Raw genomic sequence first — 16,019 nt, 5'->3', positions numbered from 1 at the left:
GGGGGTACCGGTTCTTAATTGACATTGCGTTGAGGGCACGGTAGTCCTGGACAAACCGAAGCCCTCCGTCCTTTTTCTTAACGAAGAAGACGGGGGAGGCCATCGGAGATTTCGAAGGGCGAATACGGCCTGTGGCAAGTCCTTCCTCGATGAACTCGTCAAGTTTGCGCTGTTCGAGGGGAGAGATCGGATACACCTTGCAGTTAGCGGGCTTCGCGTCGGGAACGAGTTCGATGGCGTGGTCCCAAGCCCTTTGTTCTGGTAACGTGTCGAAGGACTCCTTGTCGAAGACGTCTTGGAACTCCTTGGCCCAATCCGGAATCTCCGAAGGCAGAGGGGCCGAGTTACAGGCGAAGGCCTCTGCAAGGCGTTGGGACACTGTACTGCCAGCGCGGATCTCCTCGACTGGGCGGAAAGAGGTGTAGAAGATGCGGTCGCCGTCTTCAAGATGCTCGTCGTCGTCGAGGTCTGGTGAGGGCTCCGGAGGGTCCGAAGCAGCTCCGAGTTCGTCGTCAGCATCATCCGGGCCAGCGATATTGATAGCGCAAACAGTGGGGAAGGCGCCCACAAGTAGTTATGATTTAAGGAGTCGGAGCCGCCGAACCTCAACGCGTTCGGTCCGCTCTTCATCACAGCAGGTAGAGCAGCTGCGGGGGCAACGACTCATTTTCACCTCCTTCGTTTCCCAGTTGATTTCGGGGTTATGCTTTTTGAGCCAGGAGTATCCGAGTATCAGGTCCTGTTTCCCAAGGTGGGTTACAGCCAGCTGAACGCGTTCGGAGTGTCCGTTGTACCGTAGAACAAGGTCCGCGATTTGGCGAATAGACCCAGCATCATTGGGGGTGCCGTCGACGTTGTAGACCGGGATGTGTACAAACAGATTTCGGACTGGCACATTATTCCGGTTGACGTATTCTGTGTCGATAAAGTCCGAAGTAGCTCCGCAGTCGACCAGACCTGAGAGGGAGAGCTTGAGCGCGTTCGCAGTGGACTCAAGTTCGAGGGGAAGGTGTAGCGAGTTAACGCCAGGAGCGGCAGAGATGGTATAACTGTCAGGTAGCTTTTTCTCCTAGGCAAGTCGGCGAATCCGAACGGGGGCTTCGGAGGGGGCAGAGGGTGCGTCTTTCGTTTCAGGCTCGTTGTAGGGCAAGGGAGTTGATTCATCATACAAACAGGTGAAACGATTTATGGATGCGAATGAGGGCACACCAGTCACTTGTCGCGGGGGACAAAATCCACTGCCGGAGCCTCCGAATGCGCCTCCGCTAAGGCCGCAGTGTCAGACAGCCAGGCGAGCAGCTCTCCCAGCATCTCATTGCCAAGTTGCTGGATTACCTCGTCGAGGATGTCCACATGGCAGACGTCGGCGGGGAGCGGACAATCCCGAGCCAAATGATTGGGGTCGCCGCATCTGAAGCAGGCTCGACGAGGGGCACCCCGAGCCCTAGTACGATCCAGCTCCATAGGGACGGGAGCCGGAGGTACCCAGAGAGAAGAAACTCTAAGGGTCCGCCTGCTAGGGCGCCAACTATATACTAGTCGTCCGTAACTGCCGACGTAGAGTGCAGAAGGCCTGTGTGGCGTCGCAGGCCGTGTCCCAAGGTGATCGTTGGGAGGGTCTTGACGGATTGGTGATTGTGCGGGCGAAGGAGGCCGTGGACGATGGTCGGGGCAGGTCAGAGCGTCTGAAGGGACGCCGGTCGGATGCGCCTCGGATGCGTTCAGAGGGTCCGAAGGAGGCCGAAGCGGGGGTTCCCCTGACAAAGTCGCGGTCGATTGGGTCATACTCGTCAGGAAGCTGGACTCTGTTTGCTACCACGTAGCCCCACCAAACATCAAAGCCTTGTGGAGGGGGCCTGTTGTACCGTCGTGTGTATTCTGCAACAGCTTGCCAGAGAGTTTTACTCACAGAAGCAAGTTTAGTGTCCCATTCGAGTTGCACTCGCGCGACAAGAGAGACAATAGGATGTGGGGTGGCGGGATTGACTTCGAGCAGTCCATCAGATCGAAAATTATGCTCGCCGAGCACGGTTGGGCGAGCTGGAGGTGAGCAAGTTGAGGCGGGGATCTCGGCTGGTCCCAGAAAGACAGTCGAATACTCGCGGTGAGTGAAGGTACGCGTTGTCCAGTGGGTGTGGGTATATATTTGCATGTGAGTTACTGTGGCCCGTCCTGCAGCGAGTTTAAACGCGATCTTTGGTCAAATGCTGGGCATCGAAGACGACATTACGCATGTGGGGGGCAAACCAGAAGAGGGCGAGGAATATGAGAAAGAAAATAATGGGATGCTGCAAAGAACGACGCTGTAGAACGGTGTACAGTGGGGGACTCATGCGAGTTTGTGGGTCGGATGAGGAAAAAGTAGGGAGAGGGGGTCTCAGTCTCGATCGGTTCACAGCTCGCTCCAAATGGCAGCATCCGCGTGGGTTTACTGTTGTCTGGGCTGAACATCAGGTCCAGATAAACTTCATTTAAAGCTCTTAGCTCTGGATGGCAGCCGAAGAGGTTTGGAGAACTGACGTAGGTGGGTCATAGTATCTTGAGCAGGTTTTAGCAGATAAAAGCAGCTCTTGCAGCCTTAAAGCCGAATGACTGGCACGAAGACCATTGGACATCATCATTGTCTTTTGTCGAAGTCGTTGGCAACGGCGGAGGACCTGTGCGAATCCCTATTGAGGTAGGATTCTGAAAATCATCCTGGCCAAAATTTGTCCGGATTTTTTGGACATCGGGCTGGGCCTTTCTTGTCCGGATTTGGATCAGACATACCGAAAATCCAAAGAATTTGTCCAGATTCCGCTTCAACCTCAATTTTTTTCCCTATCACCCTAAAAGTAGCCTTTAAGTAGGTAGAAATGCGGAAAATCAAGTAAAACAGTCTCTGCCGGATATTTTCAGCCTGATCGTTGGTTGTCATGGGTATATTAGAAACTAAAGTACTTAAAGTAGTGAATGACCTCAAGTCTCATAGTCAAGACTCAAGAGTCCAAATCCTGTTTCATATGTGCTTTTGTCCGGATTTGCGCTTCAAACCTCAGACATTGTCTATGGTCTTGTCCGGATTTTAGATCAAAGATGTCCGGTTTTGGCTGAAATTCTGTCCGGATTTTTGTCAGGGGAACCTCCCTTTCGGCCCCTCGGAGACGATTCCGATTCCGGTCCGACTCCGGTTCCGACTCCGGTGATCGCATCACCGCCTCCGTCAGGCGCATCGCCGCCCCCGCCTGGCGATCCCCCTGGGACCTGGCCTGCAACATGGCGCAGGCATACTGCACGGAGCAACGATCAACCTTGGCACGTCAAGAGCGCAGTATATAGTTCCGCTACCTAGCAGGCGGACCCTTAGAGTTTCTTCTCTTTGGATCCTCCCCTGCTAGGTCAGCCTCACTTGTATTTGCTTACTTCTATTCACTCTTTGGATCCTCCCCTGCTAGGACCTTGATCTCAGGCCTCCGGGGTTGCCCTTACAATTTTGGTCAGACCTCCATCAAAGATTTCAAAAATTTGTCCGGATTTCGGTATCCTACCTTAATAGGGACTCGCACGGGTCCTTAACGACGGTCACAGAAATTTCTGAAACTAGTCACGCCCCCGACGTGTTGGCCCCTTGCGTAGCCTATAGCCAATGTCTGTCTGTCGAGACTGCATCCAAGCTGCATGCATCGTGTGTAGCTGTTTCCATCCTCGTGTTTTCTTCTCTGACCGTCCACCGAAGCTGTGGCCGTCCTAGCGGCTGTCGACAGTTCAAACTTCAAATGAATCGGAGATGCTGGCTTACGCAGAAAATAGCATTAATCTTCAAATTTGACATCTTCAAGAACTAGACGTCTATTTGCGCAATAAAAGAATTAAGCGACTTTCCTTTGAACAATGGCCCGTCGCGGTATCCGGCGATATTGTTTGAATGATTCGGAGTTTGACGAGGTTTGTACAATGGTAACCTTGCAATCATCATGATGATATACTTGAACTTTGTTCACTGGCATTGTGTAGCATTGTGTGTTCGCTTTCCTAGTGATCTGCGACCAAAATAACCTTCGACCTGCGTATCACCGCTTCCATTCCATTCACACGAACAAACGCGGAACTGCTGTTAACATCGAACCACCACCTCTACACACCATGTTGCCTTTGCCTCTTTGCATTGGCACGTTGTTTTTTGCCTACCGTCTCGTACGTTTCCTGAAGCAGCTCAGCATAAGTTCGTCATCTTACCACCTCTGTTTGCTAATACCATCTCAGTTCCATGGTTATGTGAAAGGATACCGTCCACTACTCGACCCTCATTCGCTTCCCGGAAATGCGATTCCAGCAAATTGGTGGCACATGGGTTTCATGTGGCCATGGATTCAACGAAAACATGGTCAGTCCGTCCGGCCTAAAAAAGACCTCGTGATGCTGATAATTTCAACTTGAAGCTCATTTCAACCATACCTATGATCTCACTACCATCATACCCATCTTGGCGGGTAATAGCATGTATATTGCGGCATCAGTGGGTATGGCTAGGCAGATATGGGGCAATGAGGGCAAGACCCATCTCGTCAAACCCAGCGATTTTACCACGGAGGCGTCAGTATTTATATTAAGATTTTCTTCAACTCACGCTCCATTTACAGAGTCTGGGGCAGTAGCATTGCTTTGGCCAACGGTGAGGACTGGAAACGACATCGTCGTGTGGTTGCTCCCGCCATCTCATCCAATATGTGCGCCTCGGTTTATTCTTGACTTTCAACGCGGTGATGTTCATCTCGGCAGGCTCTCGCGTGTTGTGGATGAGTCTGCTTTAGTCTATCAGAAAATGTGTAAAGACCTGACACCGAACGGAGTTGTCACAGATTTACATTCCTTATTGTTGAGGGTAGGTTTTTCCTATCGACATTTACGGGTTATCTTATCGATGTGTAGTTCACCCTCGTTATGATCTGTCGCTGTGGGTTTGGAATGTCTGTTGATTGGAAGCCGAGCACAGCGAACGATGAAGTAGCAATTTTCGACCGTGCTCTCTCAATTGCTTCCACGACCCTTATTCATCGTCTTATCTTTCCGAACTGGGTCTGGCGGCTGCCTGTACAACGGTTGGATGTTTCCCTGGCTATTCAATATGGCTGACTTTGATCAGGCTCAGAGAAATTGACGAGTCTTGGACGACAGTGCTCACGCTGATAGCATCCCTCGCCGCAGGAAGGCAGGTTCAGTATTCGACGCTCAAGGAGCTCGGAGACAGCGAAATCACAGATCTCTTCACGAAGCTAGTGTCGTCCACCGAGGAAGCTTCGCGGTACACACTGACGCCGGCCGAAGTGGTGAGCACATGATACTAACTACGTCGTGGTCTTTCCTACCACTAAACTGTCTGCAGACGGGGGACATGATGTCGCTTCTCTTTGCGGGCAATGGTGCAGTGCATTATCGTCTACATTTCCTCGATTGACAGACACAGAAACCACAAGCAGCGTGTTGATGTCGACCTTGGTGTTTCTGGGTCTTCACCCAGACCAGCAACAGACTGCATACGAAGAAATCTTGAGAGAAGTTCCCTCGAGAGAAGAAATAGTGCTTACAGATATTCCACATATGACTTACCAAGCCTTATCTTTTGTAGACCTTGCGGAATGTTTCTGGCCTCAAATATCTGCTTGCTTGTATGCACGAAGCCCATCGCCTTGTTCGTAAGTGACCACGTTTGTTCCAGCTGGTGGTGGTCTGACATGGAACGTAGCCGCGACAATCAATCTGCCTCGCGATGTACCCGAAGATATCGTTTTGCGCACCATGCTTCCAACCGAACAAGATATCATCATTCGCAAAGGCTCCCGCGTCATGATTGATATCATGGCAGTCTGTCCGTCTCGTTACCTTCTTATTGCGACATCCTGGCTGACTCACTTTGTTCAGGTCATAACCCACACGACTTCCCCGCACCAGAATCATTCAACCCTGCGCGCTGGCTCTCCCCCGACTTGAAGGAAGATGTCATTATGTTTGGAGCGGGCCCGCGCTCATGCGTGGGACGTCGTTTTGCTCAGACCGAGGCAGTGACATTTCTCGCCCACTTTCTTCGAGACTGGCAAGTTGAAACAGTCTTGCACGCGGGGGAGACGCAGCAAACTGCTCTGGATCGTATTCTAAGCGGCGCGAGCATGTTTGGTACCGCGTTCGGGGTGGGAGAAGTCCCAGTCAAAATCACGAAACGGGACTGAACTACTAAAACATAGAAATAAGTACATTGCTCGTACTTGTAGCTGTATACGTGTCGCTTCAAAATTTGTTCGTATATATATTAGAACTCTGCAAAGACAATGGAGCCCACACTCGCAGGGATATGATGTTCACGTTCACGATCATTGCTGTGGCTGAGAGTGTGCAATATAACAGACTCTTCGAGTGGAAGCTGCGAGGTCTTGCGCAAGTTGAGAATGAGGCGCGTGGCCTATAATCACTCGTTGAGAAGGATTTTGCAATTTGAGTGAGAGAAGAGACCCACCGCAATTGAGTAAATAGCAATAAGCCATCTAACATTTGGGTCAGTATTCTCAAGTTATCCCTGGATCTGTGGCATTTGTCTTACCCTCCAAGGAAGTTAGCAAAAGAATTTTTGTAGAGCAGGTTCATGAACATGTCAGTGAGCAGAATTGCTAAAGTTGCCATCATTTTGTTTTCCTATTGACAGAAAAAAAAATTACCAAAAATGCTATGATAATTAAATCATGATGAGTCATCAAACAACCTTGATATGGCAACTTACAAAAAGTAGAAGATCAGTCCATCTCTGATGAATGAAATAAAAAGAGGAGAAATTCGTTTAAGTGACTTGAAGTCAGCAAGTTGGAAGCTAGCATTGCGAAAGAGTGTTGCAATAGTCATCAAAAAGAAGATTGCTGTTATCAATATATCAGCCATTTCCATATTATATGATAAGGAATAACTTGCTGGCAATGATAGCATCAGGTATCCTGAGATAAACATCAATTCTAAGGATTTTTCTTTGGTTTAAGAGACTTACCAACTAAAAAGGCTGACTTTGATATCTGGAAATGCAAAGCATCCTGGCCAAGGCAAACCCAAAGGAGCAGGGAATACACTTGTAGCAGTCTTTGTGGCAATATCCACACTTGAATATAGCTCTAACTATTTAATTGTTATAGACAATTGATAAATCATTTACTTGGACTTACTCCAAATTGCACTATAAGATGCAACTTATGTAAGAAGATATTTGTCTCTAGTTTATATTCTTACCTATAAGCAGTAAAACCAAAAACCACAGAACTGTTGAAATTGTGATTAGAATTGTATTTCTTGCAAAAGCAAAATTCTTACTTTTTTGACTTCGCAGATACATGGCATTGATCCGGAGCACCAGAATAATGTTAACCATGCTAGTAAAAAGAATATCTCCACCCCTATTATTATTGTTGTCAGTCTTCAATCTGACTAATCAATTTACACTTACAGGATCACAAACCAAAACCAGTTTGAGCAGCTGGAAAGATATTATAGCTTTACATAACCAAGCATGCAGAATGACCCACAACTTTGTAAACTTATTAGATATCTATTTGTCCATAAAGAATTACATACCTGGAGAGATAGGCCAACAATATTAGTGACTATATTTGTATTAACATTAAACCTGAGCCAAGAGGAAATCATTGTACCAATAAAAACACTGCTGCAAGAAGATCAATATATAATTGCTGGGATAAATGGATATATTGTGCATACAGATTGTAGAGCACCCCATAGTAACGTGCAAAGAAGTAGAGTAATTTGATTGAAGACATTTTACTTCTGTCCATAAGTTAGCAATCGTCAGCTATCAACCATGATAATAATAATAATAATGATATTGTGCATACTTCCAAACATAGTCAAACTGTATTTGTGTCAGTAACCTAGCAAGTTTGGGGAATATACTTCAACTTTCCTCATCATCAAACTTGAGTAGAATATCATAGACCAGAAAAGTGATGGAGGCAACTATGTTTAACATAAGATATAGCAAAACTGACGTCGCGACAGTACATACTTTGTGCACAATTTTCCATCCGGGTAATGGCCATTCCATTATAAATTGATTCAAGGGCATCTGCAATGGCAGCAGGGTTACTTGGAGCAGGTGCCGACATTCTGGTTACTGAGAATCAGAGAGGGTCTCCAGTTTTATCCATTCTCCAGTGCAGTGTGACTCGGAGATATCATCGGTGTTCCAAATTTGGACTGCTATCTACATCATGATTCATTCATGGGGGCAGGTACACGGGATTCTCTATCAAAGATGACAGGCCACCACAAGAATCATGGGACTAAACAGCTATTTGTGAATGTGAATGATGTTAATTTAGATCGCCACCGCACACTCACTTTCAGACGCCCTGCTTGGGCTATGAAGACAGCAGCACTTCTTGTTAGATCCCCGAAGGCACCTTCGCCGTCAGCATCGGAGCTCCACACAGTCGCCGATTGGCCCAAGGCTCGCTCCAATGGCGCATACCAAGCCGATGTCGAGCGACGATTGGCGAGATCTTCGATATATGCCAACTTTAGGACTCCAGTGTCCTGAACAGTTTGTGTGGCACAGTCAATACGACGGTCAAAGATACTTCGGTGACCGATCTGGGTCTGCTCTTCGAAAAGTTCTGCCAATTGGATATGAGTGATATCGAGTGGGTTCATGCTTGCTGTCCAGCACCACTCGTAAATTCCGAGCTGCCAAAAGCGTAAGTCGTGAATCAACAAACATCGGGTCGAAGTTACCATGCCTCCTGGACGCAATAAACGTCCCAAGGTGGAATACGAAATTCGAAAGCTCGCACAATGCTGGGCCAGGCAAAGAATTCGATTGTTAGATAATCGCGGCGACAGGCCCACTAGTGCATACCTTGAGAGATTCGATACTGTAAATCGCGTCAAAAGATCCCGCGCCGAATTCGGACTCCAGTTGGTATAAGTCCGCTATCTAAATTAAGCGCAATGCTAGCTCAAGCGGTGAGAATGCACGGACCGCAACGAAACTCGGCTCGACCTCCAACACGACCGTTGAGAGCTCTCATAGAGGCCGCATTAATCTGAAGGGCTCGTGGTAAATCTCTATACCTCCAAGTAGGAGCCCGGCCTACCTTGTCCGAGTCCAGATCAATCCCAACAACAGAAACATTCATAAAATGCAAAAGCTCAAAGCATGCGTCCCCTACACCGCAGCCAACTTCCAACACACGCATGCCCGGTTTGAGCGCAAGTTTCGAAAAAAGATAGCGCTGGTGCCGAGCGGTAGCGGTGAGACGGTCATCGCCGCCATAGAGCATGGAGAAGTGGAAATTGCTTGAAGCCATAGTCGCGATGAAAGAGTCATCTTTGGCCGTTATATGATCTCAACGTCAATCGCCCCCCTTGAGCAGAACACGAGGGTCGGCACAGCAGGAAACAGCCTTCTGATAGATGCAGGAGGAAGAAGAAGTCGAGACAGGGTTCAAAGCGGCAAAGCCATTTTCAGTGATGGTTTGCCGAAAAGAAACGAACATTGATGGAGAGATGTCACGGCGTCTACAGAAGCCTTTACTCTGCATTTATTCATGATGGCGAGAGCATTATTTTCTATTATTGGGCTCATCTCCGACCCTCCATGTCCTCCTTGAACGAACCAAAGCTTGAGGCCCAAACCTCCAACTCTCCAAAAGACCGTGACCAACATGGAGAAGCAAGCGTCAAGTTAACGTCGCCGAAGCTCATCTCGACTTTTGTGTATGTATTTTCTAAGCTATTAGCCATGGCATTTCTACAAGCTCATACCTGAAAGGGCGTTCATGCTTGCTTTCTCATTGACCGCGTTGGACCAAACTATCCTTTCAACAGCTCTCCCCAAGATTGCTTCGCATTTCGAGGCGATTTCAGATTTATCCTGGATACCAAGTGCATATTTTCTGCCTCAGGCAAGCCTTTTTCCATGGAGCTACTCGCATGGCTCAGTCATTTTCAGGCAGGGTTAATGCTATTTTTCGGTCGCATCTTGGGCATGGCGCCGGCGAAAGCGGTTCTGCTTTTGGTTATCGGCATCTTTGAAGCTGGAAGTCTATTGTGTGCTGTAGCCCCTTCTGTCAATGTCCTCATTGCAGGGAGGGTAGTGGCAGGCGTCGGCGCCTCAGGACTCATGGTCTCAGTCATGTTCATTATCGCCAAGGTAACTCTTCATCTCAACAAAACACTGAACATTTTACCCCAATCAATTCCAGGTGACGACTCTTCGACAGCGGCCCGTATTCATGGGTGTTTTCGGAGCCGTATACGCGATCGCCTCAATTGTTGGTCCTCTCATCGGAGGTGCTTTCACTGGTGCATGAATATTTGTCTAACCACACCCTGCTGTTAACGATGATTTTTGTAGATCACGTTTCATGGCGGTAAGACAAATAACCCGTCTGTATATTTGATGCTAACTTTTCCCACAGCTGGTGTTTTTGTAAGTCAATGTCGCGTTGGCCTTTTATGTTGATGCTAATAATGTGGGCCAGACATCAACTTACCGGTTTGGCGCAAACTCTCGGAAGAGTTCAGACTTGATTACCTCATAATAGATCGGCGGCGTCGCATTTGCAACCATCCTTGCAGCGTTGCCTCCAATTCAACCATCAGGCATTGAGGGTTCTCAAGTCAAGACCTGGTTATCTCTAGACTGGATCGGCGGTCTTCTGAGCATCGGAATGGTCACACTTTTCCTCATACCTATTCAATGGGGCGGCAATACCAAACGATGGAGCGATCCGGAGGTAATCTCGCTGCTTGTCCTGGTCAGGATTTTTGCCATAAGCTTGCGCATCTCTGAGCGTTCTCAGTCTGCTGTTTTCTTCCTGGCATTTTTGCTCTGGGAACTACGAGAAGGTGAGGCGGGAATACTACCACTTCACATGTTTCGGCGACGGAATATGTTTGGATCGTGCCTCGAAGGGGTGCGTTTGTTATCCGTCTCTTGTAAACCTCGCTGAAGCCGGACTAGTTCTTCATCAACATTTGTTTCATTTTGGCCAGTGTCAGTACCAACTTGTGAATCTGATGACGTTGTTCTCACGTTGGCGACTCACAGTACTATCTTGTAAGTCGTCACCCAATCTCTGAATCATCTAGTTGATATCGGTAGCCCTTCCTTTACCAGCTGCGCGGCCATTCTGCGACTCGTTCAGGTATCGATCTCATTCCGTTTATGATGTGCGGGTTTCAATTTGCACTTGTTGCTGTTTCCATTCTGACCGAATTGGATAGCTCTGGGACTGTCGGTAAGGAATATCTCCGTGACACGGTTATCAATCACGTCTCTCAGCGGCGTTAATATCGGGAGTTTGCATCGCAGTTAGTCGAACTTCCCAACTTGAATCACATTCGGGTGTTTTTCTCATCGCTGTAGAAACTGGGACATCCCTGGCCGTTCTTGTTTGTTGGACCCCTTGTTGCGGCTTTAGGCTCCGGATTGCTGTACACGCTCAACGAGTTTTCTTCCACTGGTCGCATCATTGGTTTCCAGCTGATTCTTGGAATCGGATTGGGCGTGGCCCTCCAGAATACCGTTTGTGGATCCATGTCACTAGTTCCTTCAAAGTTTCTCTTAAGCGCGATAGATGGTGGTTGTTCAAGCTGAATTTGCAACAGAGGAAGCTCTACTTTCTCGTGCGACATCCGTCGTCACATTCACGCAAACTTTGGGTGCATCAGTAGGCCTTGCGTTCGTATCCTCGCGCTTGGCATTTATGCACACTGATGATATGAGCAGTGTCGCTGGTGCTATTTTTGCCGGTCAACTTCGACACCGGCTAAACCATATTCCTGGAGTTGAAGTCAGCGCTCTGAATGCAGCCCTTGCCAATGTAGAGGCTGTATTCAGTTTTCCCCCGAGTGTGCGGACTCAAGTGCTCGCCGCATATATTCACTCGGTCGACACTGTGTTTCTTTTCAGTGTCGCAGCGGCCCTTTTAGGCTCCGCAGCGTGTCTTGTTATTGGCCGCAGTAGCATCGAAAACTTGGCCCAAACCCACTCCTCCCCCGGCTCAGCTGACCTGTGATCTATGCTAATTTTAGTACGCCCCATGTTCGTCTTCGAATAGAAAGTCGTATGCACTGGCACTTTGGTCTTTGGTTCAATTTCAAGTTTACTTGGAGTTGTTACCTATGATTTGTTCAAGCTCAACCGGGACCGACAGGTCGTGCTTCTCCCGCTTCGAAGAGTCGGAAGGCGAGTACAACTGGCATGATATGATGGTGCGGTGCGGGGCCATTGGTCGTACCTCGGGCGGCTATCAACACGACCAGCCTATGGAGACCCGTGAGCTGGCATCGACTGAGAGTATCTAACAAGAAGCGAACCTGTCCTCCAACCATGCGGTGGCCTTCGGGTTCGTTGATGTCCGCCACAGAAGAGTTGACATCGCATTCGAGTTCACCGTAAGGCGCCAACACAGGTGCACCGTGCACAAGGGAAGGTCCCAAGGTGCTGTTGAGATGAACAGATTCAAGAGTATTGAACAGTGGAGCTGTCCAAGTTGAGAACCCGCCCTCAACGGGAACCTGGATCGCAAAGCCTGTGTGTGTGTGTCTGATACGTTGACTCGGAGCGTCTCTCTTCAAGTCACAACAAAAAAACAAGTCAATATAAATGCCTCTTCTGTGCCACAGTCACTGGTACCTCACCATGTTTGAACTTCAGCTCTTGATCCTCTCTCTGATCAGTCTCCTCGCATTCTGCTCTTTTGTTTGTCTGCCTCCGACAAAGGTCACGGCGTATAATGGAGTTCCGCAAGTTAACAGTCTCGCCAACACCCTCCTTTTCGGACTCAAAAACAGCTTGGACTTTTTTCGTGGTCGAACGCGGTTTTTAGAGAACTGCAGGTGGATCGTCAATATGTTGACCAGCCTAAAATATTAAGACGCTTTTAGGAACCTTTACGGTCCAGTTTTCCGGTTCTATTGTGGGACTAGCAAGATGTACATTGTGTCGTCCTTGGCCGCGTACAAGACCTTCTATGGAGCTCGCGAGCTTGACCACACAGAAGGGCACTTCCGTGTCTTGCGAGCATTTGGAAGCACCGGAGCACGAGAGCTTCTCACGCCATCCGTGCATGAACATTTCTTACCGTCTTTCGGTCGCAAACTCTCTAGATCAAACATAGAAAAAGAGATCATTCGCCCGCTTCACCAGAATCTTCGTCGTCGCTTCAGCGACCTAAACCAAGCCAAGGACCATCCATTAGTACTCTCGGAAATAATCGGCAAGACATTATACGAAACCTTGACGTCGATATTTTTCGGACCGTCATTTCCTATCAACACGCTCGAGGACTTTAGGGCCCTGGATCGCGATGTGTTTATCCTGTTTACTCCTTTGGCATTCACCGCAATCGCAGCAAAACGAGCTCGCAGCCGGTTACTGGCCGTTATGCTGGCCTATATTCGAAAGAACGTCGAACGACGGACTTCAACGGAGGATCATAATCATAATCAACCACAACTGTTGAAGAGTGCTCTTGAGTCGGTGGCGCAACTCCCCGAGATAGACCAGGCAGCATGCATGCTCAGCCTATTCTGGAGCATTCACTCGAATCTTCAAATGAGTATTTGGTGGATGATGACTTACCTCGCAAAAGACTCGAGGGGACTGAACAGTCTTGCCATGGAGATAACCAAGGAGCTTGAACCATTCGGCGGAGACCTTGCCCGGTATTTGGATTACAACCCACAGGGCTTGTCCAGAAATTTCCGACTAGCAGACTCAATCGTGTCAGAAACCTTGCGCCTCTGCTCTCTACCAGGGAGCTTACGCGTGGCACTAGACGAGGTTACAGTGCCGCGGGACAACGGCGACGTGTTCCACATGACCCGCGGCGAGATGATGATGTTCGACATTCGCCCGTTGCATGTTGACGGCCAGATTTATCCAGAGCCCGGAGTCTTCAAAGCTGATCGCTTCATGCCAGGGGGCAATGGCGAGAGTGATGCAGCAAAGGTACTTTGCTGGGGAAACGGAGTTCACATGGTTCGTCGCCTCCCGCAAGCGGTCTGCTTCTAATTCTGCTATAGTGTAAGGGGAAGACCTTCGCACATCTGACAATGAAACTGTGGATAATGACCTTTGCGGACATGTTCGACTTTTCGACGCACGATGCGTTGCCCAACTTTACATCGCGCAGTGCGAATGTGATCGCCGAACCTATGAACAACATTTCGATACACATAGCAGCTAGAGAGACCAAGATTTAGGCGCAAGGGTATGGGAAGGAAGCTTTGGAATCTCTACCTAAGTATATGGCCATCTAGGAGGACGCTTCTCGCGAGTATTACTATTTATAACGGAAATGTCGCTTACTTGTAGTAAAGTTTGAATCGAATTGCGAAGGAGCTTACGAAGTGAAACGTCCCACAACCATTCCAGCACGTTCATGGTCGAATGGTCATGGGAGAAAGCAAGGAGAAGGTTTCGTCATCTCCGATCTCGGACCGAACGCGATATGTGACCGTTCTCAGGCGTTAACGTTAAAGCCGAATCTGCTTTCACCCATGTCCACATACGGCGCGACCTCAGCCCTTGTACGAACGCCGAGTTCATCGTCGTCCCCTTCTACACGCACGAAAATACTTCTCCTTGGCCAGCGCCGTGCAGGAAAATCTTCAATCAAAGAGGTCCTTTTCAATGCGCTCCCGCCAAAGCAGACTTTTCATCTCGAAACGACAATGCGCGTTGACCGGCACCCTTACGAGTGAGCTGCGTCTCCTCCCCCACCAGTTCTCGCCGCTCAGAACGTCTCCAGCACGATTATTCCGCTCGAGATTTGGGACTGCCCGGGGAACATAACCGTCGACACACTTGGCGCGCCACTGTGTCGCAATTTGGGGCTCTTATATTCGTCATTGATATTCGTGTAGTCCCCTCCCGTTTTTCTGTGTGCTTTAGGGACTCAGGCTCTTTCAGGATGTGTTCAAGCAGCCCATAAACAAGCTGGTGGAGTTCATTGTGGCTGCACAACAGCAAAACCCGTCCATCTTTATGGAGGTTTTCGTGCACAAGTCAGAAAAGTTTCAGGAAGACGACAAGATTGGTGCGTCTGTATTTTCCTCTTGCTTTCAAGGTCTCTAACCCACCCCCAGAAAACTTCCGGCAGATACAAGAACGTGTTCATGAGTCGCTTATCGACCGGGCTACATGAAGCTTTCTCGAAAGTCCTCCACAAGCTGATCCATCCTTTGCCGTTTCTGGAAGATCTCGTGAACGTCTTTTGTGCCGTACGCGACCCGTTTCGAGCAGAATTTGGGCTAATGCGTGGTCTAGAACTCGCAGTCGCCGAAGGCGTTCCTTTTCGACATCGCGTCCCGATTATATGTGGCCACCGACAACTCTCCCGTCGACTCTGCCACTCATAATCTGTGTTGCGACTATCTTGCCATGCTAAACTCTTTCGGGCAACTGTATCGGTCAGTAAGCAATGATAACACACACGCTCAAAATCTCACGTGTCAACAGAACGCCAACCTCCCGCGACAATCGACTGCGACTGCCTGAAGAGCCTGCAAGTACAAATGGCCATTCCTCCCCACCGTCCACACCTTCGTCATCATCATCATCATCTACCTCCTCTCCCACCAAAAGCACCTCACCCTCTCCCCGAACAAGCCTGCTTCTACCCCTCTGCCGCCGCGTCGCTGCACCCATCGACACCGGGAACAACTCTCACATACCATCTCGTCACGCCCCACCTCGCGCTGGTCGCGCTGGTGCCAACAGCGGTTTACGAGGGCAGAAGAGGCCTGCTCGAATATAATGTCGTCTTTGTTCGTGAGGGCGTGCAAGAGATTTGGGAGGTTGAGCGGGAGGTAAGGAGGGCTGCGCCGCGGTAGTGAGGACTGGTTTGTGCTTAGAGTAGTTACCTAATTTAACTAGATAAAGCGTCAATATACCTGAATTCTCTTATCGCTGGGCGCTGAGCCTTGCAGTAATTTGTTATGGACTGTGCTCTAGAGACCTGTCGACAATTATTCGGCTT

The 16,019-nt window shown here is 49.0% G+C and overlaps 4 protein-coding genes across 4 annotated transcripts; 3 read left to right on the top strand and 1 right to left on the bottom strand.

Annotated features, from left to right (window-relative positions):
* Nucleotides 1-3,870: 3,870 nt before the first annotated feature.
* On the top strand, nt 3,871-6,203 carry MIND_01137900 (Cytochrome P450; the record flags this gene model as incomplete). Its single annotated transcript, XM_037367920.1, has 13 exons — nt 3,871-3,936; nt 3,994-4,173; nt 4,243-4,363; nt 4,419-4,572; nt 4,620-4,706; nt 4,759-4,861; nt 4,909-5,078; nt 5,123-5,306; nt 5,363-5,399; nt 5,444-5,556; nt 5,606-5,672; nt 5,723-5,845; nt 5,899-6,203. 13 exons carry the CDS (start codon nt 3,871-3,873, stop codon nt 6,201-6,203), a joined length of 1,710 nt encoding a protein of 569 aa, XP_037215752.1.
* Nucleotides 6,204-8,275: 2,072 nt separating this feature from the next.
* MIND_01137800 (S-adenosyl-L-methionine-dependent methyltransferase) lies at nt 8,276-9,335 on the bottom strand (the record flags this gene model as incomplete). Its single annotated transcript, XM_037367919.1, has 6 exons — nt 8,276-8,317; nt 8,368-8,712; nt 8,761-8,823; nt 8,885-8,958; nt 9,008-9,071; nt 9,123-9,335. 6 exons carry the CDS (start codon nt 9,333-9,335, stop codon nt 8,276-8,278), a joined length of 801 nt encoding a protein of 266 aa, XP_037215751.1.
* Nucleotides 9,336-9,946: 611 nt separating this feature from the next.
* On the top strand, nt 9,947-12,050 carry MIND_01137700 (ABC transporter; the record flags this gene model as incomplete). Its single annotated transcript, XM_037367918.1, has 15 exons — nt 9,947-10,180; nt 10,233-10,332; nt 10,385-10,400; nt 10,449-10,459; nt 10,512-10,525; nt 10,575-10,787; nt 10,833-10,946; nt 10,994-11,026; nt 11,081-11,089; nt 11,135-11,202; nt 11,257-11,270; nt 11,315-11,343; nt 11,399-11,557; nt 11,610-11,713; nt 11,762-12,050. The coding sequence occupies 15 exons, from the start codon at nt 9,947-9,949 to the stop codon at nt 12,048-12,050; spliced, it is 1,407 nt and encodes a 468-aa protein (XP_037215750.1).
* Nucleotides 12,051-14,428: 2,378 nt separating this feature from the next.
* On the top strand, nt 14,429-15,797 carry MIND_01137600 (Ras-related GTP-binding protein D; the record flags this gene model as incomplete). Its single annotated transcript, XM_037367917.1, has 7 exons — nt 14,429-14,455; nt 14,506-14,738; nt 14,790-14,900; nt 14,941-15,085; nt 15,127-15,261; nt 15,308-15,450; nt 15,500-15,797. 7 exons carry the CDS (start codon nt 14,429-14,431, stop codon nt 15,795-15,797), a joined length of 1,092 nt encoding a protein of 363 aa, XP_037215749.1.
* Nucleotides 15,798-16,019: the final 222 nt, after the last annotated feature.

Source organism: Mycena indigotica, assembly GCF_014461135.1.
Source record: "Mycena indigotica strain 171206Taipei chromosome Unknown Mind.scaff0010, whole genome shotgun sequence".
Classification (NCBI taxonomy): domain Eukaryota; kingdom Fungi; phylum Basidiomycota; class Agaricomycetes; order Agaricales; family Mycenaceae; genus Mycena; species Mycena indigotica.
This window is presented reverse-complemented; position numbering and strand designations above follow the sequence as displayed.